The following is a 25,228-nucleotide window of genomic DNA, read 5'->3' as shown; positions in this document are numbered from 1 at the left end:
TGTCAGAAGGTAGGGGCAGCATTCTAAACCATCAGTCTCCTGGAATCATTATCGTTGTACTTACTGTAGTTAAGTCTTTCAAATTTTTTTTCAGTTTTACAATGTTGTTATTTCAGTGTAAATTATCTTCCAGGTTCTGCTTATTTCACCTCATTTGTATAGCTTTCTACATGTACTGCCCACCCCTTATATGGGATAATAAGTTCTCGCTCTGTTTCCTTACCTAGTATAGCCTTTGTTCTGCCTTTCCTTTCTTCTTTTAATGTCATCAAAACGTAACAAAAGTTACTCCCAGGCTTTCCATCTTATTTGACTACTTCTCTCACTTCCAGTGACATCATTGTTATTAAGGTACACGTATAATATATTGTCCCTCCCCTTTGGAATGCAAACACTTTATCCATGTAAAGTCTTTTCAGATTGCTTGCCTGCATTCACTTTTTTATGTTTCTTTTTACTGCTCTGTTTGTAGTTCAAAGTTACTATTCATCTCTACTATTTTAATTAGAAATACTTGGAAATCATGTATTTATTAAAAATTCATTTTCACTCCTGAATAATTATATTAAGTTTTACTGGATAAGTTTAAAAATATTTTTATAAGCCTCTTTACCTTTATAAATAGTTTGCCTTTTCACATATGGTATTCTATGCTTTCTACTTCTTCACAGTGTTAGCTGATAAATCTTATGTGATCCTGACTCTGGTTCCTCCGTACTTGAACTTTTCTTTCTGGGTGTTTGTAGATATTTTCTTTGACTTGGAAGCTTCAAATTTTGTTATGTTGAATTCCTGGTAGTTAACATTTTGGCATTTCTTTTGGGGTGAAAGGTGGATTTTTTCTATTTTCACTTTGTCTTCTATTCTAGGGGCTATAGGCTAGAGTTTTTCTTTACTTCTTAAAAAAATATATATGTGTGTGTATATAAATATATATATGTATCTGTGTGTGTATATATATGTATACATTATATATATGTATATATGTGTGTGTGTATATGTGTGTGTATATATATATATGTATATATATATATATATATATATACATATATATACACACACACATTTCTATATCACCAGGCTCCTTTTTTTGTCACGACTTCATGTAGTCCAATTATTCTAAAATTATCTTTCCTTGATCTATTTTCTAGGTCAGTTGTTTTTGGCTTAAGATATTTTATGTTTCCTTATTTTTTTTTCAATCTTTTGGACTTTAAAAGTAGTCATTGGATTCCATTTAATTCTTTCTAATTTTCCAGCAGCTGTTACTCCGATAAAATTCTAAATCTCTTGTACTAAGCTGTTAATTCCCTTTCCAGTTCTTTCTTCCACACTTTATTTCTTTTCTGATTGTTTCTTTGATTGTTTCTTCTACTGCCCCTTTCACTTATAATACCATCCTTTAAACTCACTTTTTAACTCATATCATTTCTTTTAGGAATTCTGATTTGATACTGTAGGAAAACTATTTTGGGGGTGGAGAGGAAGGCAGAGTCTGCTTGTAGGTGTTTTGGAATTATTCTCTTTCTTTGGGTTTGTGTCTTGGGGTGTGTGTGTGTGTGTGTGTGTGTGTGTGTGTGTGTGTGTGTGTGTGTGTGTAGTCTTTTTTCTGGATAGCTACTCTGAGCAACTCAGCCCTGGTTGATTAATGAGGAGCTCTGGAGGATGAATCTACAATCCTTCTGTTATAAAGGTAAATCACAGCACTTCTTAATTTTGTAGACTTTGTTTTATACAACACTAGATCTGACCCCTGGGCATAAAGTACAGAGTGTGTAGAGAATAAAATACAAGTGGAGAATTAGGATGGTGGTTGTAATGCTTTAGTTGATAGAGAAATTAGTTATGTGATTCCAAGGGAGAGAAATAATAGTTTCAGAAAGTGAGTTAGCATGTAGGAGTGAGAATGTATTCAGGTGGTGACCCATGGAGGTTATGCTGGTAGAGGAGAGCGAGCATGTGACTGAGTGTTGGAATTCCACTGGCTTATGTGTGAGCCCTGATTTATGGCAGCATGGAGAAATAGGAATCAATCAGTAAATAAGTATTTATTAAATGCCTACTGTGTGTCAGGTACCACGCGATGCTTCGGGGAAAAAAAGTTCAAAGCATGAAACAATCTCTATTCACAAGGAAATTACATTGTAATGGGGGCAGTCCATGGCAAAGCGAAGGCTGTCATCCTTGCTTTTGTGCTGAGATTGTGTGTAACACAGGGTAATTCCACGTAGCAACATCTATATTTGAGGAGCAATAAGGAGAGAGCCCTAACAGATGCTATATTTAAATGTCACAGTTCTTATAGTTGTGTCTGCATAGTAAAGAGACATGCTAAGGGGGAAAAGTACAAATGAACTCAGAACTTGGAGATTGAGGTAAGTATGATGGGGAGTGAATATCTAAAAAATATAGCTATGGAAATTCTAGACATAGGATTACAAATTGTGACCCTAAATTTTTAACAAAACCTTCCTGTGTGCTGAACTCAGCTCTTCCGTCTGCCTTTCAGCTGTTCAGTTGTGTGTGTGTGTGTGTGTGTGTGTGTGTGTGTGTGTGTAAAGAAAGTTGACTTCATGGCAATAAGACTTCTTGACAAGAGCTTGTTCATTTCCATATTTACATGACTGGAACACATTTTTTACTTTCCCAAGGGTGACTTAAAACCCTCATTTTTTTATATGCTAGTTTTATTTTCTGTAGATAGATATGTGAGTTGTATATTACATTCTAGTGATCCAAACGGCAGTGGCAAGGCACAGGGTGGGTGTCAGTAGGACTCAGAATATTAACGGGAATGCTTTCTGCTAAAGAACTGATGTAAAAGACATTATACAGGAAATGTATGATTGGAAAAGGAGATGTAACCAGGTAGAATAATTAAAGATGGACAACCCAAGGGTTGCTCTGGTACCAATGGAATGTCAAAGAAAAATTTAAAAAATAACAGGATCTTTAGAGGTTGAGTAGATGATCTGTGGTGTATTTATGAAAAGACACCTATAAGAATTACACGGGATTAGAAAGTGTGGAGAGGTTGCTATCTACACTGGTGGAGGAATTGTCCACATTGATGAAATCACAGGTACAACAAACCACCAGAGTTGGGAGGCACTTAGTAAAATCATTGTTGCTTCTTTATTTATAGGGCAGCTTCCAACCCTGCACATTTGGCTCAGGAATCTGTTGGAGGCTGGCTGTCAGTTAGCATCTAGATTTATGCTGTTATAAAAAATACATTTTTCATTAAGCTAAAATATCAGATTATGTACTTCCTTCTTATCCTGAAATAACTCATGTTACTAGTTTGCATGATGTGCCCTGGAAGTTATTTCTGTTTTTTTTAAGCAAACCAGAAATTAATATTTTCCAAAACTTTGGTGGTGTTTTGTTTTTTAAACCCGAAACAAGTGAAAGCCAATGGTTCTTGAATGAGAGAATATTCATCTTTGCCTTTAAAAACAGGAATCTGGGTATATAATCATATCATTAAGGGGCAGCATGGTATGGTAAACAGAGAAGGGCTTGTATTGGAAGGAAGAAGACCTGGGTTTACATCCTGCCTCTTGCACATGCTAGCTATGTTACTGTGGGTAAGTCATTTAACCTGTAAGTGTCCCAGACAACTCTCTCAGGCTCTGAATTGAGACATAATGTCAGTCTGTATTGATGAAAGGAAATTCTACAAAAGGAGTTCCCTATGCCAATGAAATCATAGGTCTGGATCATCCTTCTTAAAACAATCACATTATTATACTTGGCAATAAATGAAAATTCCACTGTTGTTAGATTGCTGCATGAGATCAAAAGATTTAGAACTGAAACTTGGACATCATTTAGTCCAACCTCCTTACAGAGGAGGAAAGTGAAGGCCAGAGAGTTTTTTCACTTTAAATGCAGTGTTCTTTTTATTTTATCATCTGGTACTTGTGGGTGGAGTGAGACTTGAACATCACCGTGAATACATTTCTTTAAAATTTAAGATTTTGTCACTTTAGGTCAGGAAAGGATGTTGTTAGACCAAAAATCACATAACAAATAATAATTAGTATTTTAAATGCACACATTTCTTGATGTTCTTCTTTTTATAGAGTAAAAGATAAGATATGAGCAAAGGTATTCCCCCGGGGGGAGGGATCAAACCCTTCTCTGTGTCCTCCTTTTAGGTTCTTGTCTTGAGTCAACAGACTTCCCACTTCTTGCTGACCTCACCTGCATAATGGATCAAAGCAGGGGATATACAGAAGCAAGGGGTCACTGGTCTGTGCAGTGGCTGGCTCCAGCTCATTTAAAGATTCTGTTCTTGGCCAATCTTAAATGTAGCTTCATAGGCTTCAGAGATGTTTACAGACTTGGAGGTCATCTGGTCCAATCCTTCTCATGTTACAGCAAAGCAAAGGGGCTTTATTTCTCTATGGAATGTATGGATATACCCCTAAGTACCTTGTGGAGGATGGGCTTCATTGATGGGGAAGAATTGGTTGGCTTCCATTGTTGTGGGAAGCTTCCCGAGGCACTGACCTCTGAAAGGAAACCAACTCTTTTGACCTCCCTTTTTGCCTTCTTTATCTCTCTTTTGGAATGATCCAAAGAGCAGAGTAGATCTTTGGGTAGGAATTTCCCTATTCCCAAGAGCAGTTAATGGTTGCTTCAGGGCAGAAGCCCATAGGGAGTTGCATAGGCTTGCCCACGTGGGCCAAGAGGGGAAGTTCCTGTTGTCCTAGAATTGGAGAAGCAATGGTATAACCTCTCAACCACTTGGCAGCTATGGAGAGAGAACCACATAACTAATTAGGAGAGTTCCTGAGGGCTGCCTTGCTAGCATCTCCCAAGTTTGGGAGTCTCAGGGCATGGCTTTTTATCCTGAGAAAGGGCATTTCCTAGGTAGCACAATCCTAGAATCCAGCCTTTTAGCAGAAGGGGGATTTCTGGAGTAGCTCCTGCCTCAGCATTTATTATATGAATCACCTCCAGTTGGAAAGTCTACCCATAGATCAAGAAAAGTGGGGTTCAGGCAGTGTGCCTCTTGGAAGGAGAAGAGGATTGGGTATATATATGACGGGAAGGGAAGACTACCTAGGAATCTCAAATGCATTTCTCTTCTGTGGGAATCTAAAACCCTCAGAGTAGTAGAGACTTCTTAGAATATCAGTGTATTGAATATATTAGCCTTAAATTTGTTTCCTTTCCAGGGGATAGTGAAACCATTAGATGACACTCTGAAAATGCAGGGCTTTAGGACCCAGATAAAAAAGAATCAGAAGAAAGGGAAGAGCATTGTTTTAATTGTTTATAGGCTATTGTGAATCCTTCACATATTTTTTACATTTATTTAAGTGCTTCTTTCTCTGAGGATTTCTATGGAACAGAATAAAGACTGTCCTATACCCAATAAACGTATTGTTTCTTTCAATGCTTACACGTGAGCTGGGAACCTCCTTACCTACGTCTGTGGAAACCTAGATATGTGCTATATTTTGAAATTTTCCTAGAGTAAACTCTGTTTAGGAGCATAATGAACCAAAAAACACACGTGATTTTCTGGGTAGTTTCTAGGATTGAGCCTGGCCTGTGGAAACGCAGAATTTGGAGCCTTGAGCCATGGGTTATAGAAAGAATCAGTGATGGCACTGTGGAACTGTTAGCCTGAGTGCATGAGCAAGCCCTACATGGCTGCCTTGACTCCCATGAATGAGAACAGCTTCAGAGGGAATCATAGGATTACAGAACCATGAAACTCACTTCCATGGTAGACACGGCCACGAGCAAACTGGCAGTTTCTTCAAGAATGCTGGGAATACTGCATCCTTAAGCAGACATCCTACTGAGAAGAAAGCAGGTAGAAGTAGTGACTCATAAGCTCACTAGAGTTCTTTGAGAGAATAAATGATATCCATAAAGTAGAGCTATTTGTTTCGGTATATTTAGATTTTCAAAAAGCTTAAAAATGATCTTTCAATATCAAAGTTTGCTGTTAAAAATTATTTTGCATGGAATTAAGGGAACCTCTGTCACTTAGTAGTTGTGTGACCATGAATGTCTATTACCTCCTTTGAGCCTCAGTTTCCTTCTTGTAAAAATGGGGAAAACACTTGCCTTCTCTACTTCATAAAGTTGTTGTGACAAGTCACTTTTTACATTTTTAAGTGCTATATTATTGTCATTGTGGAAAGATAAAGTAGGGATAAATAATTACCTCTCTGGATAGAGAAATATAAATAATAGATGCTCAGGGATTGCCATTGTGACTAGTCTTACCTTACATTTTAAATCTTATTTTACTTATACTTCTTGTTTTACATCTCTTTAATTCCAAGTTGCTTTCTAGAATAGTTGAACCAATGGACAGTTTCACCAGCAGTGTAGTAGTGTGTCTGTCTTTCTACAGAGATGGCTAGGTAGCTGAGTAGACAGAAAGCTAGGCCTAGAGTCAGGAAGACCTAAGTTCAAATTTGGCCTAAAACACTCACTAGTTGTGTGACTCTGGACAAGTCACTCAGTCCCTGTTCCCCTTAATCCGCTGGAGAAGGAAATGCCAAACCACTCTAGTATCTTTGCCAAGAAAACCCCAGATGGGGTCAAGAAGAGTCAGATACGACCGAACATTAGCACCTTTCAACCTAGCCTTTCCAACCCAGACTTTTTAAATTTTTTTGTCATCTCTTGAATACCATTTTTATAAATGGTCTGGGAAGCAAATGCACAGTAAGCTAGTTTGCACTAGTTAAAATTAATCTTTTCTGAGAGGTAAAATGCCAAATCGACAGAACGACTAGATCCTGTGGGAAAATTCCCTGAGGTTGTTTATAGGAGCAGTAGACTGGCAGATGAAAGCATAAATTTCTAATAATCCAGATTGTACTTATAGGAGGACTCTACCCTGATGGTCAGCTTTTAGCCACTGTTGGGACCAGGAGAGGTCTCTTCTAGCTCAAAGGTCCTGTAATTATAAGTCGTTGTGGACTGATCATGGGCTCACTGTGCCGACCACAAGGATTACTGTAGGCACTCAGTACTGAGGGATACATGCCCAGGGTCAACTTGTTAATTGCCTTCTAGGGGGCAGCTAGGTGGTGCAGTGGATAGAGCACTGGCCCTGGATTCAGGAGGACCTGAGCTCAAATCTGGCCTCAAACACATAACAATTACTAGCTGGGCAAGTCACTTAACCCCATTGCCTGACCAAAAAAAGATGTCTTCTAGGGGAAACATTCAAGTGGCTTGCCACCCTGAAGCTGTCAGGTCAGAAGGGAACATGACATTGAGGAGAAAAGGGTAGGAGGCTGTTGAAAAACTGCAGATGAGGATAGAAGCAAATGAATGGGTGCCTGGGATGGGGATGTGATTGACCACAGGTGCTCACCTGTGGTTCTTTCACCTGCTTTCATCTTGCTATGTGGTGTCATTAAAGGCAGTTAAAGTGGTGCAATGGATAGATGGCTGCTCCAGAGTCAAGAAGAGCTGAGTTTATATCTGGCCTTGAATACTTACCAGCTAGGTTTAACCTCCTTCTGCCTCAATTTCCTTATCTATAAAAGGGGATAATAATAGCACCCACTTACCAGGGTTGTTGTGGGGACCAAAAGAGAAATATTTATAAAATGCTTTTCCAACCTTAAAGCACTATATAAATGTGAACTACTGCTATTATTGCACTTAGTAGTGCTTAGAAATTCTTTGTGATAACTTTTCACTAAAGCTCTGAGCCTCAGTTTCCTCATCAGGGCAATTTTGGATAATAACTTCTTTATTGAGTATTTTTTCCTTAATCATCAATTGAGATCGAGTACCTAAAGTTCTTTGCATACCATAAAGCACTACATAACATGGGCAATTGCTATTATTACTGTCAACATTGCTTAGAAATTTGCAGTAATAGTTTTTCCTAGGCTGGAATTGACGAAAGAATGGGAAGCTTGGAGATCATTCAGAAGAGAGCTGCATCTTATTTCTCTAAAGTTCTTTCTTGTAGATAGATAGATACATACATAGATAGACAGATACATAGATAGATACACAGGCAAGTGGATTAATAGATGGAAAGCATGTAGCATGTATTAAGATGTTATAGTGTTAACCAGTGCTGTACTAAATGCTTATGTTTCAAAGGCAGGCCAGCAAGACTATTCATGTCCTAAAGCAAATTGCGTTTTGATGGGGGAGGATGGTGGAGTGGGGTAGGACAAAAAGGAGAGCTAGAAAGTCAGAGGGGATGGAAGAGGAGGCTTGGAGATGGCCAAGAAGAGTCTGAGAGGCCTGCCTCCAGAATAAGATAAGATGAAAACACCTCTCAGAACTCAGGTTCTGAGGGTCAGAGTCCAAGGTTCTGATAGGAAAGAGATGAATATGATATCTAGTGGGCACAGTAGCACTGCAAGCTTTACAGAGCTCTCCTCAGAGCAACTCTGAGAGGCCTAGAGTACAAATATCGTCTTTTGTAGGTAAAGTCAGGTTTCGTTAGAAATGAGAAGTGACTTGCTTAAGACCACACAGCTAATAAATAACAGTTTCAAGAAGAACCAGGTGCTCTTGCTTCCTAAATCCAGTGTTTTTTCTGCTGTTGAATGTTGCTTGCTCAAGTCAGAAGTCTTGTACCCTCTCCGTATGGTCCGTGATTGGTTGTATTTCCAAGGTTTCATTCCCACTGTTCATGCCCTCCTTGTGCCTGTAGCTATTGACATTCTGATCAGCCTTCAAGATCCAGCTTAAAACTTACCTGGGTTCTGAGAAAGTGAGAACCAAAAGGGCCCTTAGATCACAGGATGCAGGAAATCAGAGAAGGGAGGGCTCTAGTCTCATGCTGTCATTTTTCAGGTAAGTAAATTGTGGCCCAGAAAGGTCCTTGAGGCATAGTTATCACAGATGAGACCTGAAAGGGAAAGAAGAGATCACAAAGTCAGCACTGAGATCATACCTATAGGAAGCTGGAATGAGACCTCAGAGGTCTTCAGTCCAACTCTGTCTTTAAAAAAAATGTAAATTGTTTTTTCTATTATTAATTTGACAAATATCAACAAATATGAGCATTCCACATATAAAAAACAGATAAATGATTGTGTATGAAAAATGAATCTAATATACAGATTATTTATTTTCAAAAAGCATATATTAAATTTAAAATGATGGAACTCATATTACTTTCTTGTCTCTGTCCCCTTCTAATTTTCTTCTCTCTGCCATTTATCTTTAAAATGTTTTATTAATACTCTTTTCTTCTTTTTAATTTTTGTATCACTATCACTCTCCTCCAACCTACAAAAATATCTATTTATACAAATATTTCTAAGGTTTCTCTGAATCAGTCCCTTTCATAATTTCTTGGGATGCAGTAATTTTCCATTACATCTATATACAATATTGTCTTGCATTTTATCCCCAGTGTTTAACATGGTGCCTGCCATAGTAGGTGCTTAATAAAAGTTTGTTGACTGATTAATATTTGTTCAACTCTTCGTCAACTGAATGGCATCCACATTATTTATAATTTTTTTTGCTACAACAAAAAGTACTACTATGATTCACACACACACACACACACACACATACACACACACATATGAGATTCGTTTTCCTCTGTCTGAGGTTAGGGCATATGTTGAATAGTGGAACCACTGGGGAAATGGGTATATATAGTTTAATGACACTGAGCATAATTCCAAATTGTTTTCCAGAATGGTCAAACCAGTTTTCATCCTCGGTAACGTTATATTAGTGTGCCTGTCTTCCCACAGCCGTTCCAGCAATTGTTGTTTCTTTTTTATTGTTGTTCTTATTTTTGCCCATCTGATGGATAGAAGAGGGAACCTCAGAGTTTTAATTTACATTTCCCTTATTAATGATTTGGAACATTTTTGTGTGGTTGTTCATAGCTTGCGTTACTTTTTTATTTTGTTGAAAACTGCCTGTTCATATCTGTTGACTGCTTATCTATTGGTGAATGACTGTTGTTCTTGTATATTTATATACATTCCCTAAGTATCTTGGATATCTGATATTTATCAGAGGTATCTACTGCAAAAAATTTTCCAGTTCACTATTTAACTGTATTTTTTCTAATTCTATTGATTTTGTTTGCAATTTGTTTTTCAATTTTATCTAATTAAAGCTGTCCATTTTATCTTTTGTGATTATCTGTGTCCCTTGTTTGGTTAAGAACTCTCTGCCATCCATAGTTATGATGTTTTCTCTATTTTTAATAATGACATGAACTTTTAAATTTAGATCATGCATCCACAATCCCGTAATGAGTAAAGCTTGAGGATCACTTGAAGCACATAAACATGCAATCTTATTTCACAAATTGCATAGCTTTAACCTTTTAACAGTATTCCTGATTATGTTTAACAAAAATCTGGGAAAGAGTAGAAGCAACTCTAAGCAACTCTAATTCAAATAAAAGATAATAGACACCATTCCATTTCTACAATAGATTTTGGGCTAATGATTTCAGGAGAGTTTTTTAAAAAAATATTTAAATATAACAGAGGAAATCATGTTCCTGATTGTTCTGTATTGGTCTGTGGTTTTATTTATCTTTCCCAGGTTAGTCTTTGAGGACTGTATCTCATAGAAAGGATTTGGGAAGACATATTCTATATTTTTGCAATTGGAGTTAAATTGCTCTTTGAACATTTGATTGAATTTACATTTTTTTCTTGGAATTTATTTATTCCTTTTTCTGAGATTGGGTTACTTGAGCTCTTTATTTCTTGTTCTGTTTAGCACAATGCTTATAACAATAAATGCATATTAGTTAATTATTAATCTGGGTATTTTATATTTTTGAAAGCATCTATTTCATGTACTAGTTTTGTTTGAATATAATTGGCTAAAATAGTTCCTTATGCTTTCTTCTATTTCTTCTTTGTTGCAAATTCTCCTTTCAGAAAACTTCTACTTTTATTTATCAATTTAATAGCTTTTTGTTTTTAAGTTTATCTCTCCTTTGATTTTTAGAAATTCTTTTTTGTGTATTTTTGTCTTTTTAAAAATGTGTAGCTTTTCTGTGTTATTTAAATTTTTGGTTGCATGCCAATTCATGGATTTGTTCTTCTTTTGTTGATAAAAATATGTTTTTCCCTAATGATTTGCTTTGGCTGCATCTCAAGTGTTATGGCATATTGTTTTATTATGAAATTATCTATTGTTTCTATAATTTTTTCTTTGACCCACATAGTCTTTAAGATTATATTATTTAGTATCCATTTAAGTTTGAATCCTTTACTCAAGTGCCCTTTATTGAACATAATTTTTATCGCACTATGGTCAGTAAATGATATGTTTAATATTTCTGCTTTTCAACGTTTGATATTTATACCCCAGCACATGGTCAATTTTTTTTAAAGGTACCAGGCACAACAGAGAAATGTCTATAAATTCTCATTCGGTGACTACCAGAGATACTTCATAGCCAACTTTTCAAAAATTCTATTTGGGCCTTATTTGTTATTATAATTTTGTTGAATATTTATGATATTCTAACACTTAAAATATTTTCTAATATTGAGTTTTGCTGTGTCTCTGTAGTTCAATTAACTTTTCCTTTATGTACTTAGATGCACTGGTATCTGGTACATATCCATTTAGTACAGATAGATAGATACAGATATTATTTTGTTATCTATGGTATCTTTAAACATAATATAGTTACCCTAAACATTTCTTTTAGCCATATCTGCTTTTCTCATGACTTTGTCTGTGATCATGGTTACTATTCATGCTTGGATGAATTCACCTAAAGCATAATAAATTCCGCTCTAGCGCCTCATGTTTACAATGGTTATACCGTAATGTAATATAATACATTACAATGGAGCCAATGGTTCTTAATGTTTCAGGTATGTTTCTTATAAATGACATGTTGTTGGATTCTGCTTTCTGATACATTCTGCTATCCCTTTCCATTTTATGAGTGCATTTATCCCATTCATGTTCAGTGTTGTTATAGTTAATTGTGTATTTCTCTCCATCATAACTTCTTATACTTTTTCCTTTTTTTCCCCCCTTCTCCCTGTTTACAAACATGAAATGAGTGGAGAAAGAATCTCTTTGACATTAGTCATCTATAATGGAAATGTTCTAACTCTACTTTTCTGCCCTAACTCTACCTAGTCCAGATCCTCATCATGGATTCCTGTTTTCTTTTTCTACCTGGAATAAAATCTTTATGATCCACACTCTGAAACTGAAATTTTATTTGCTTTTATTTACTCTTATTTCCAGCCTAAGCATTGGTCCCTTCTGTTGCAGATGTAGAGGTAGGCTGGATGTGGGTGACATGCTGGTCTGAGCCCCCTTGGAGGGCTCCTGGCACGTCCAAACAATAACAACAAAAGCAACAATTGCTTCATGGTCTTTTGAAAGGTCCCGAAACACTGATTTCTTTCCCTTGAATGGAAGCCTGGCGCCTTATGCTGCACTGACTATGATTTTCTTGCTATGGCTTTGAATGCCTTAAGGCTAGCATTGCCCACCTCCCTGAACCTGTTAGGGGCTGGCTGTGTCCCTACGTGCCTTCTCTGACAGCCGGTACCCAAGATCCTAATAGCATCAGGCCTGGTTTATTAGAGTTTGATTTGGCCTCCATCTCCCTTGGCATATGTCCTCTGTGAATATGCACAGACTTCTGGCCTCTTTCTTGTGCAGTCCCAGGTTGGCTGGAAGGGCTTATAAATCTTTCTCTTTATTCTCCTTGATTATGGTTTATCTGATTCTCAGGTTTATTAGTCCAGTCCTTACCTCTCTCCAGTCCTTGAGTCATGCATCCTGCAACTGTTTATTGGACATTTCAAACTGTCTCATGGATATCTTAAACTCCACATGTCCCAAACTGAACCCGTTATCTTTTCCCCTCAAATCCTCCCTATTCCTAACTTCCCTTTTACTGCCAAGGGTACCAGAATCCTTCTAATCACCGAGGCTTACAACCTAGATGTCTTCCTCCACTTCTCATTCTCTCCCATCCCACATATCTGATCTGTGATGTCTATTTCATCTTCACAACATCTCTCGTATGTGCCCCCTTCTCTCCTCTGACACTGTCACCATCCTGGTGCAGATCCTCATCACCTTTGCCTGGACTACTGGAGTAGCCTTCTGGTTTGTCTGCCCTCATCAAGTCTCTCCCCTCTCCAGTCCTTCCTCAACTCACCTATCAGGGTGATTTCCCTGGAGCTCAAATCAGAACATGTCAGCCTTCCATTTATTCCATTGGGTATGACTCTTTATGACCCTGTGGACCATACTGTCCATGGAGTTTTCTTGGCAAAAATTTCCTTGTCCAGTGCATTAAGTCAAACAGAGGTTAAGTGACTTGCCCAGGGTCATACAGCTAGTAAGTATCCAAGGCCATATTTGAACTCAGGTCTTCCTGCCTTCAGGCCCAGTGCTCTATCTACTGAGCCACCTGGATTAGATGCCTCTAACAAACTTTAGTGGGTCTCTTTTACTCCAGGATCAACTGTAAAACCATCCATAACCTGTCCCCTTCCTACTATACCAATATTTCTCATATTTTACCCACTTCATACTTTGTCATCCAGTGACACTGGTCTTTTTGTTTCTCTTCCTCAAATACTCCATTTCCTAACTAGATATTCATATGCAATGCACTCCTTTATTATCTCTGCCTCTTGGCTTCCTTTGGATCTCAGCCAAAGTCCTCCTTCTGCAGGAAGCCTTTCCTAGTCCTGCTTAATGTTAGCACCTTCCCTCGGAGATTATCTCCAGTTTATCCCGTGTTTATCTTTACAAATAGCTGTCTGCTTGTTGTGTTCCCCATTAGACCAGGAGCTCCTCGAGAGCAGGGGCTGGATTTTGCCTTTATTTGTATCCCTAGTACTTAGCACAGTGCCTGTCATACAGCAGGCACTTAATAAATGATTGTTGACTTGATTTGGCTACCTTATAAGTCTTTGTTGGGGTATTTGTTGGAGAGCTGGGTTCTCCTAAGGCCTTTCATCTTGTCCTCTAAATCTTTTCATTTTACAGATGGAGAAACTGAGGCTCAGGGCAGTATGTGACTTGTCCATAGTCATCTAGGTAGAATAAATGTCATAACTAAAACTGAAACTTAGGTCTTTTGACCAGCCCTTTTCCCATTACACCCATATTAGTTGGAATTTTCTTAAACTGCTACTGCATTTCTAGTGTATTTCAAGTAACAAATTTCAAGAATTTATTCTGTATTCTAAAGAAGAGAACAGTTATTTTCTTGGTACATTCCTGATAGGGGATTTGGGTTGCTGGGGTCATCACCCCCTTGCATGACCTTCCAGTTCCATTCAGGTACTGGCAGGTTAAACAGCATGGAAACATAAGATGCTGCAGGTGACAGTAGGAACAGCCGCACTTCAATCCACTGTGAACATAGCTTGAGCAGAATATGAAGGGAGAGGGATGCAAGAGGGAAGAAATCCATCTCCCTTTCTGTCCCCAGGAAGTCACATTGATAGGTTTCTGGGGCTTCAAAGGGAGGAGAAAAATCATTAGATAGCTGGGCAGCTAAGATAACCAGATCCAAAGAGAATTCCTGTTATTTTTTTTTTTTTGAGATAGAGAAGACTGAGACAGCCTGAAAAATCCCTCAGAGGTGAAGAAGAGACCCAAAACTAAAGGAAAATTCTAACACAGGGGTTCTTAGCTCAATGAACTTTAAAAAAAATTTTTTTTTATCACTTTTTCAGTATAAATGGTTCCCTTGGTAAGCCTATATACTTTGTTGTATGCATTTACAAATGTGATTCTGAGAAGGGGTCTATAGGCTTCTTTAGATTGCCAAAAGGTTCCATGTCAGAGAGAAGGTTAAGAATCCCGGCCTAACTATAAAAGAAAGGGCATTTATAGTTAGTGCTGCAGATAGAGTGTCCAGCCTGGAGTCAGAAAGACCTGACTTCAGATCTGGCCTCAGACACTTTTTAGCTGTGTGACCCTGGGCAAGTCACTTGACCCTGTTTGCCTCAGTTTCCTCATCTGTAAAATGAGCTAGAGAAGGAAATGGCAAACCGCTCCAGTATCTTTGCCAAGAAAACCCTAAATGGGGTCACAGAGAGTTGGACACTACTGAAACAACTGACAAAATATTATGTTATTAAATGGGATAATAATTGTAAAGTACTTAGCACAATGCCTGGTGCATACCTACTAAGCACTCTATAAGTGTTAGCTATCATTATTATTATTATTATTAACAAATAGCACAGTATCTGGCACATACTAAGCACTATATAAGTGCTAGCTATTATTATCATCATTATTATTATCATCATCAAATGTGATAATAATTTTAAAGCACTTAGCACAATGTCTGACACATAGTAAGCGGCTTATACATGTTATCTATTTTTATTAGCTGGAGACAAAATAGAGATGACAGCTCCCCCTTGGGCCCACTTTGACATGAGGAAGGAAAGAAGGAATGAACAAAGGGGAAGCTGAAGTTTTTGATTTTTTAGAAAACACAGCTGGGTACATACATGTCCTGCAGTCTTTGGATCTCTCCTACTTCCTTCTCTCAAATATATGTGATTATACCCATTTCCCAGATGGTTCCCAGAGGGGGGAAGGGGGGTAAAGAAGCCTTAGGGCTCATAAATACATTGTGCCTCTTCATCCATCTAGTTTTTTTTTTTAATTTATTTTTATTCTGAATTTAAGAAATGCCTAATAAAAACAGACATCTCCACATCCATAATGAGACAGGAAAACAGCAGATCTCGTAAATACAGCTGGCTTTTCTTTTTAAATACATCAGGTCAACACACAACTTTCAAAACTGTCCTGTTCATTTGTGGTTCTTTCTGGCCTTCCTTCCTTTCTCTTCTCTGCATTTTTCTTTAAAAATGCCTAAACAATCCACTTTTCTTTCTGTCCCTTTTTTCTTTTTCTTTTTTCCTACCTTCCCTTTTGCCCTCCCAATGGCAGAAAAAAAATGAAGCCTTTATAAGAAATATGAATCATAAAATAAAATTCTTATATTGGCTGCATCCAAAAATGCGTGTCTCATTCTAGACCTTGAGTCCATCACTTATCTGTCAAGAGGTGAGCAGCCGTCAGCATCCATTTATTCACCTGTCTTTCTGGTTGGTAGCAGTTGTGTATCCGGTTAAATCTAATTAAATTTTTTTTTTAAAGAACCATGACTTAAAACAAAAAAACACCTATTTTGTGAAAGCCGTAGATATTGGAGACAGCATCTTTAGGCAGTCTGGCTCTGGGGAGGATGATTCAAAGCAGGTAAATGTTTCCTTAGCTCATGGAAGATCAGGGCTGGATAATTTCTTCAGGATTGCCCTAGTTCAATTTCCTCATTTTCCTGATGAGGATGATGGGGATGAGCTTGGCAGGTTTCCCAGGGTCCCACAGGCAAATAACAGTAGTGTTTTTATCGGTTAAATAATGGCCTAAAATAAAATCTTCCTTCTTGAATACTGTTGAGTGTCAACTTTGGGGATTGGGCGTTCCCACCCTAGAGCCAGGAAGTAGGCTCATCTTCACCAAGGGCACCTGGCTTATTCTGTTGTTGGTTTTTGTTGGGTTTTTTTTTTTGACATTACTTTTACACTCTGATCTTCTCTCCCTTTCCATCTTAGGTTGAGAGGATTGTAGACAAAAGGAAGAATAAGAAAGGAAAATGGGAATATCTCATCCGATGGAAAGGTTATGGTAGCAACGAGGACACTTGGGAGCCTGAGCATCACTTATTGCACTGTGAGGAATTTATTGATGAATTTAATGGGCTCCATGTGGCAAGAGAGAAGAGGATTAAGTCTGGGAAGCAGACCAACACCCCCAAATTCCTAAGAGAAAACCGAGGAGGTCCTATCGAGAAACTGTCTCATAGACCTGAATCAGGGAAGAGCAAAGGGAGTTCCCACAAACGGAAGCGAATGAACCCTTCCCTCCAAAAACCAAAAAAGGGATATGCCACAAAGCCCCAGTCAGGGGGGGACAGGGCTGCCAAGACTGTTTCTTACCGAACTACGCCCAGTGGCTTGCAAATCATGCCATTAAAAAAGGCACACAGCGGGATACTGAATGGAGATGCCAGTCACGAGAAGGACGGGGGACACTTTGGGGATGCCTCCCACCCGCCCAACTTGGATTTGAACGAGCACGAGGGAGAACCCGAGATGGCCAACGAATGTGAAGTTAGCCATGACTCAGTGGTTGCGAATGGAATCGGTATGTGAGTTAGCTGCTTAAATGCCTTCTCTTGGGTTTTCTTGTGCTGACAGCAGACAGAGAGGGCCGTTTTCTGGTGAGCCATTGTCCTGCCGCCTCGGTTGCCTGGTTGGGAGAAAAAAATCCTTTAGATGGGTTGCCCTCCATGGTGCAGACAGCCAGTAATTCTCCCTTCATCTTTCTCACCCAGGGTCATATGGACTTGGTCATGGGCCCACATTGGTTACAGACATGTATGCATGTGGGGAGGCCAGACCTTTGAAGCACATGTCTGGTCACCAGCCAAGGTGTATAATGAAACTGAAATTTCTGACTGCACTTCAAGGGACCCAAGGCCATGGTAAAACCTCCATAGTCATGCTGTGGGGTCTTTTAGTTAGTAGGGTCTTTTCCAAACCCCCTCGCTCACAATGGCCACAAGGGGCTTATGTGTCCTCAAGGGGTCGATACCACAGCAAGAGGGAATTCTCTTTGGAAAACATTCCACTTTACAGTGCCTAGCCCTCCTCTCATCATTTCCCCAGTACCTGTGGCCCCGTGCAAACTGTATATATGTGTGTGTGCGTGTGTGTGAGTAGTAAGAACTCCAGATCTGTGGGAATATAGAACTTCGGGGGTGGGAATGGAGCAGGACATGCACCCTTTCTCCTCTGGGATTTCTGTGCATTTTTCAGACCCATTCTCACATACGTGATCATTAGACCTCTCCATTGGTAGAGCTACCTTTCCCAGAGTCCTTCAGTGGAGATGGTGCTAAGGCTTAGCTGGTGAAATGGTTCTGCAGCCTGACTCACACCTTCCTCCTTGGGTTTCAGGCAGCTGGCTACTTGATAGAAAGGCAGAATTCCCAGTCCTCCCCTAAGGCTGCCCAGACAGACAGGAGAGTGCCTAGAGAATGCAGGCCTAACCCTGCTGTGGCTACAGCAGCAACGTTGTTCCTGGGGAGGATGGTAGGCCTGGCTTCTTGCAAGTTGTATTGATTGCAGGTCCTTGACACGTAGCTGCTGGTGCCATAGATAGAGTGCTGGGCCTGGCGTCCGGAAGACCTGAGTTCAGCTTTGGCCTCAAGTGCTGTCTGTGTGACTCTGGGCAAGTCACTTAACCCCTGTTTGCCTCCATTGAAAGAAGGGGATAATAGTAGCACCTATGCCCCAGGGTTGTTGTGAGGATCAAATGAGATATTTGTAAAAAGTGCTTGGCAAATAATCGGTGCTATATAAATGCTTGGTCCCATCCTTCCTCCTTCTTTCCCGTGGTTCTGTGCCTCTGCCTGTGTCCATAGAGTTTTATGTTTCACTGCCAGAGATGTAGGTATTGAGCAGTCAGGAAACCCCTCTTTGGGGTGGAGTGGTCCATATAGAGCAGAACTGTGAAATCAAGCTGTCCCAAGTAGGAAGGAAGATGAGGAGGTAGTGGGTCGTGATGGATGAGGCTGGGATGAAGGGGTGGCAGAAAGGGAGAGGGGAATGTCTCCGCATAAAGTTAATGTTGGAGTAGTCCATAAGCATTTGGTAAGCACCTACTATGTGCCGGGCACTGTGCTAAGCACTGGGGACAAAAAGTAAAGACAATCCCTGCTCTCAAGGAGCTTACAGTCTAATGGAGGAGACAACATGCAAAAAATGTACAAACAAAATGTCATCAGGAAAAATAGGAAATAATCATGGAAGGAAGGCACTAGAATTAAGATGGGCTGGGAAAAGAAGTCCTAATTCAAGCAAGATTTTAACTAAACTTGAAAGAAGTCAGCAGTCAGTAGGTGGAGATGCGGAGGAAAAGCCTTCCAGGCATGGGGGACAGCCAGAGAGACGTACAGAGCCAAGAGACCAGTGTGGCCATTGTCCAACCAGATGTACTTGAGCATTCAGGGAACTCTCACTGGAGGTTCCAAGGAATTACCCTGGATTCAAATTTATCATTGTCTGGGAGATAATTAGGGAAATGCTGCATCTAGGAAGACTGGACTAGTGGTCCTCTAGGTGCCAGATGGAGCAATGTATAGAGCACTGCCCTGGGCTCAGGAAGACCTGAGTTCTTCTTCCTGACAACTCTTTAAAGATTCGAAGTCAGCTTTCATGTCTCTATAGTCTTTTCCACTCCAGTCTGAACATACTGTTCATTCGAACAATATTGCCCCCCACCAAAGTGGCAAAGCTGTCTAATATGTGACGGAGACTTCAAGCTTCTAGGGAGTCAAAGGCTTTAGCTCTTGCCCTCACCCAGATACCAACCTTCCTTTCTTCCGGTAATGTCTTGGTGAACATTTAGAGGCAACGTTCCACTTCAGAATAGGAAGTTTCTCAGAAGGGGACCTTATCTGTTCCATTAGAATGGAAGCTGTCTGAGGACAGGGGTTCTATCTCTCCCTTTTAAAAAAAGGCTCCCTGAAGAGGAAGAGTCCTGTTATTAGACTGCAATCTTCATAAGGACAATTAATCACAGTATAGAGGGGACCCTGAGCTCTTGATGGCTATGAGGGTGAAGCCTAAGTTTTAGAAATGCTTCCAAACCCAAGTCTTTTTATACAGGTACAAGGAAGGGTTAGTGCGTTTAATCTAGCTAAGTTCACAGGATCAGATCATCAAAATTTTCCCCTGAGGTGGCAAATTCTCACAAACTATCACAAAAACGATTTGGGAAAGCTAATTGGAGGTAGTGGAAAGGGATCTAGACACAGACTTAGATGACCTGAGTTCAAATCTCAGCTCTACCATTACCCTCTATATGTCTCAATTTCCTTCTCTGTAAAATGAGGTTAAACTAATTGGCCTCTGATTTCACCTTGAACCCAGATCCCTGAACCTTTGGTCCCATGACTAGATCATGTCTAAGGCTCCTTCCACAAGTAAGATTTTGTGGCTTGCAGTGGAGGGAGGCTCCATGATAAAACCACGGCCCTCTGAAGTATTGAAGAAGTCAGTGTTGTTTTAGTGATGGTACATGCAGGTGTCCCAGCTTCACCAATGTTTGTATTTCAAGAAAGAACCCTGTGCCTTCTGCCAAGGAAAGAGAGAATGGATTGACCAAGACTGTACTAACATATGCAAGATCTGTTTCTTTAAAGAATCATTCGATTGGTTCTTGGGGAGAGAAGTTGGCATGATTGCCACGTGGATCAGTTTTAATGATGCCTTTTCCTAACAGCCGATGAGCCCTGTGGGAATCCTGCTCTCTCTTCATAGGCAGGGAATCCAGAAAAGGGGTCCCAGGACAGTTCAGACCCAACAGCACCTTTGCCCAGCGTGTGCTCTCCTCCTCCTTGAACATCTACTGAAATCTCTTTCCCTACCTCCTCCCCCTCCCCCTTCATGATCAGATGGGATGGGTAGGAGTTCTAAGCTAAGCTTTCCCATCACTTAGTGCAATGCCTGGCACATAGCAGGTGATTAATAAATGTTTGATTGATTGACTTAGACAGTGATGAAGTGGATATTATGCCAGGCCTGAGGTCAGGAAGACCCGAGTTCAAATCTCATTTCAGATTCTTACTAGCTATATGACCCTGGGAATTCACTTCACTGCTGTCTACCTCAGTTTCCCCAACTGTAAAATGGGGATAATAAAAGCACCTACCTCACAGGATTGTTGTGAGGCTCAAATGAGATCATATTTGTAAGAAGCACTTAGTATAATGTTTGGAGAATGTAAATAATTATCCTCTTCCTTTCCTTTCTCTGGGACTAACAGAAAAATGTAGAGTAAGAGCTAGAGAGAAGACTTTTCTTTCTCTACTACACTGGGGAAAGAAATGGGTGAGGTGGTAGTTCTGTGTTCTGATATCTTACAGTAGAGGAGGGCAGGGTAGTCTTAGTCTAATGGGATAAGAAAGGTGAGGTGGTGCTCAGTGTTGATGGGAGGTGATCCCATGTCCTGGTGCCTCCAGGAGAAAGAGGAAGATGTGTTAAGTATCTCCAAAGTAGGGAAAAGGGGTGAGGCAGTGGGCTGTTCTGCATGGACCTTCTGCAGATCTTCAGTAGCTAGGGATAGCATGAGGGCACTGAAGGGGACAGTTAAAATACAGGGCAAGATTCAGAGAAGGATGGCGGATCCACAGTTGGAGGTCATCTCCTTATTTTACCGAAGATAGAGAAATCAAGTGATTTGCCCAAGTCACGTAATTAAGGATAGAAACTTGATTTGAACTCAGTTCCCTTGACTCCAAATTCAGCGGTCTTTCTACCACACAGCATTGTTGGGACTGAAAGTTTAAGTAGATTGGACTGAGAATGAAGAGAACTTAGGTCTTAATGTGGCCAATAAACCCCTGTGTGATCTTGGGCAAATTATTCAGTCTTTTTTCCTCCTCTATAAAATGGAAATAAAGTTATCCAATCCTACCTTCCTCAAAGGATGATTTTGAAAATCTAAGGAGATAATGCAAATGGACCATTTCATTGTTGTCATGGATTTGAAGCTGGAAGGGACCTTAAAGGCATTCAATCCCAATTTTTTCATTTTACAGATGAAGAAACTGAGGCACTGAGAGACTTTAAGAGACTTGCTCAGTATCATATAGCTAGTAAATGCCTGAGGTTGGATTTGAACCCAGGTCTTTAAATTTGTTTGACATGGTACCTGGCACATAGTAGGTCTTGTTGAATTGAAAGCATTCTGTAAGCTATTAAACACCCTACATATGTATATGGTTATTACGATGTGGTTATTGTGACTTCGCTGTTTTGCCAGTGGTAGGAGGATATGTAGCTAAGACTCTACTCCTGGTCTCAAAGAGGAAAAGAGAATCCATACTTATCCCATGAGGCTTCTTGGAACACTTACCTTTGCCCAGTGACATAGCCAGACTCTTTTTTCAGGGAATTGGGGGCATTTGGGAAGATTCCTACTGACAGTTTCCCTGAACAAGAAAGAAAAAAAGAAGGGAAGGAAGGAAGGAAGGAAGGAAGGAAGGAAGGAAGGAAGGAAGGTAGGAAGGAAGGAAGGAAGGATGGATGATAGATAGATCCCATTCCTCCTTGCCAGTACCCAGGATGATAATTGGGGGGGTTTAGGAAATGCCAGACTGCTCTAAGGGAGCATGTGTTTTGGAGGTGGGCTGTTGCTTTTCTGTATTATTTTAGGTTCTCTTTGATAAATGCATTTCTACTGAAAAGCAGCTTACATAACACATCTTACTCATTGAGCCTGACTCCCCTGAGCCATATTGTGAGAACAAATGCTAGGCTGCTAATATGTCTGGGTGGGATTCTGGTTGTTTGGCCTACATGGATATGGGTGATGTGTACAAGGGGACTCTCTCTGTTGATGCCCTTTCTGTTAGGGCCTCCTTGTGGCTTGACGTCCCCCCAGGGTTTGCAAACCTTGTGCTCAAGGGGCCCAGGTTCTGGCAGGTGGCCCTTTGCATTGTTATGTCTGTACACTCAGCACCTTGAATAGTATCTGGAAGATAGCAGACATTTCATATATGCTTGTTCAATCACAAGTGCTTTGTAAACAGTTGAAACAGTAAACCTGTGGAAGTGCCTATTGTTGCTTCACAATTACTTTCAGGAAGTTTTAATTTAATTATTTTTTTTTTGGTTGTTATTTTAAAGTTCTACATCCAATGTTGAATTACTAGTATATAGACTGATTGTGGCTGGGGGATAAAAGCAGAAAAAAATATGGTTTTCTCTAGGATTCTTTTCTTTTTTTAATTTTTGAAAGGAGAATTTGAGCTTGGTTTGTGTTCCTGAGTTTAGTTTGTCCTGTGATGAGGGAGGCCGGATCTTTAGAGAAGGCTTTTTCATTTGGAGCTGAGAGGAACTTTAGGGATCATCTAGTCCCTCTCATTTTACATATAAGGAAACTGAGGCCCACAGTGGTTAAATAACTTACTCTGAGTCAGAAAGGTTGTAAGTGGGAGATGGAGAGTTAAAATCCAGGTCTTCTGACTTCAAAACCAGTCCTCACCCCAAGGCTTCATGCTGTCTTACACACCCAGCAATACCTGTCATCTGAAGTCCAGCCTGGCCAATAACTCACTTCTGGAGGGTTAGCCACCAGGAGATGAATTGGTTCTGCTCTAGAAACTCATTAACATTGTCTGGTGAAGTGTGGAGTGACTCAGGATCTGTGTTGGTGGGGGAGTCACCCATGGAGGAGATCATGGAGCTTTTGAAATCTTAGTAATGTGGCTGAGTAATAACTTTAGCTCTGTGTGGGCTTAAGGAGTAAACAGGAAAGAAAATCTTTGCTCTTCACCCATTGGACCAGATCCCCATCCTTGACATAGGATAAGTTCTACCTGTGTCTGGAGATTCTGTGATCTGGAGATTGGGGGTGGGGGAGTAGAATCCATCATTGAACAGGGGATGGATATATTGGGGGGGAGAGAATGGACTAGCAAAGTGACTTCAGCTGAGCACTGGGGGATAATTATTTATTCTTCAGGCTGTGGGAAACTGAGACATCAAGCCCCCTTGGTTTTATGTGGTTATGATTTTTCTGCTTTTGTGTTGTGATTGCAGCCTCTGGTAAAATTCAGTTCATTTCAATTCAGTAAGCATTTATTAAATATGTGCAGTGTGCCAAGCATTATCTTAGGTTTTGGAAATACAAAAACAAAAAGTAAACCTTCTGTGCCCTCAAGATGCTTATATATTGAGGCACTTAGGTAGTAGCACAATAGATAGAATACTGGATCTGGAATCAGGAAGACCTGAGCTCATATCCATCCTCAGACCTTTACCAGCTCTGTGACCCTAGGCAAGTCACTTGGCCTCTGTCTGCCTCAGTTTCCTCATCTGTAAAATAGGGATAATAATAGCATCTGCCTCCCAGGGTTGTTGTGAAAGATAATAATTATAGAGCTCTTAGCACAGTATCTGTTACGTAGTAGATTCTATATAAATGTTAACTATTGTTATGTTATCATTATTATTGGGAGAAATATGTACACTATATATTATGTACATATATACCTGATACATTTATATAAAAAAACTATTTTGAATTTACCATGTACACAGTAAATGCAAAATAACCAACTTTAAAATAAGTTATTTTGCATTTGTTATATATGTATATATATTTATGTGTGTGTATATATATATATTATCTAATAAATGCGTATGTGTGTGTATGAGTAGATAGATAACGATTGCAAAATAATTAACTTGAAAATACAATTATTTTGCATGTTATATATGCATATATAGTATATATGTGTGTGTATGTATATATTTATGTGTACAGTAAATGCATATATATATGTACGTGAGTAGATAGATAGTAAATGCAAAATGCTTGTTAGGGAAATACTAACAATTGGGAGGATAAGCAAAGACCTCAAAAGACCCCTGAGCTGAGCCTTGGAAGAAGCTCGAGATACCTAGAGGTGTCATTCAGGAGGAGAGACTTCTCTGGAAACATGAGGGTGACTGTGTGCGCAAAGAGATGGAGCCAGGGGATGTCCTAAATGGAGAACAGCAGTAGCTGGTTTGCCTGGGACATAAAGTACAAAAGGCAAAGCGATGTGAATCATTTTAGAATGGGTTGGAGCCAGATTGTGAAGAGCTTTAAGGGACAAATAGAGGAATTTGTGTTTTTTTCCCTGGAGGAAGTAGGGAGGCCCTGAAGCTTCTTGAGTAACATATGGTTAAAGCTCTACTTTAGGAATTTCAATTTGGCAGCTATAGATAGAGTAAAGTACTGGTGTTGGGGAGACCAGTTAGAAGGCTGTTGCAATAGCATAGATGATGAGGGCTTGGACTAGGGTGGTAGTCATGTGAGTGGATGGATGCAGGATGTATTGATGAAGTAGAATTGACGAGATTTAGCAGTTGACTGAAGGAAGGCTGGTCAAGAGTCAGGAATGACTGATGTTGCAAACTTGCGTAAGTGGAAGGATAGTGATCTCCTCATCAGAAACAGGAAAGTCTGGAAGAGCTTGAGATGCCTAGGGGACATCCAGGTGGAAGCACCCACCAGGTTCTTGGAGATGGCAGTACTAGAGCTCAGGAGTAAAATGGCAGCCAGATTGGTAGACATGGGAGTCATGTGCTAGAAGGGATAACTGAATCCGTAGGAGCTGATGGGCTTACAGAGAGAG

General features: G+C 39.8%; 1 protein-coding gene across 2 annotated transcripts in view; it reads left to right on the top strand.

Annotated features, from left to right (window-relative positions):
• Nucleotides 1–25,228, top strand: part of CDYL2 (chromodomain Y like 2) — a 218,203-nt gene that overhangs the window by 116,558 nt on the left and 76,417 nt on the right. The window contains exons 2-3 of one of the 2 annotated variants that reach the window (XM_078149473.1): nucleotides 16,587–17,178; nucleotides 17,369–17,518. In XM_078149473.1, coding sequence (XP_078005599.1) covers nucleotides 16,587–17,178; nucleotides 17,369–17,518 — 742 coding nt within the window. The remainder of the gene's footprint in view (nucleotides 1–16,586; nucleotides 17,179–17,368; nucleotides 17,519–25,228) is intronic. The other variant, XM_020964871.2, reaches the window with a different exon arrangement.

The sequence above is a fragment of the Phascolarctos cinereus genome, unplaced genomic scaffold (genome assembly GCF_003287225.1).
Source record: "Phascolarctos cinereus isolate Bilbo 61053 unplaced genomic scaffold, phaCin_HiC Scaffold_2;HRSCAF=192, whole genome shotgun sequence".
NCBI classification, from domain to species: domain Eukaryota; kingdom Metazoa; phylum Chordata; class Mammalia; order Diprotodontia; family Phascolarctidae; genus Phascolarctos; species Phascolarctos cinereus.
Note: the sequence above shows the minus strand (reverse complement) of the source record. Positions and strands in the feature narration are given on the sequence as shown.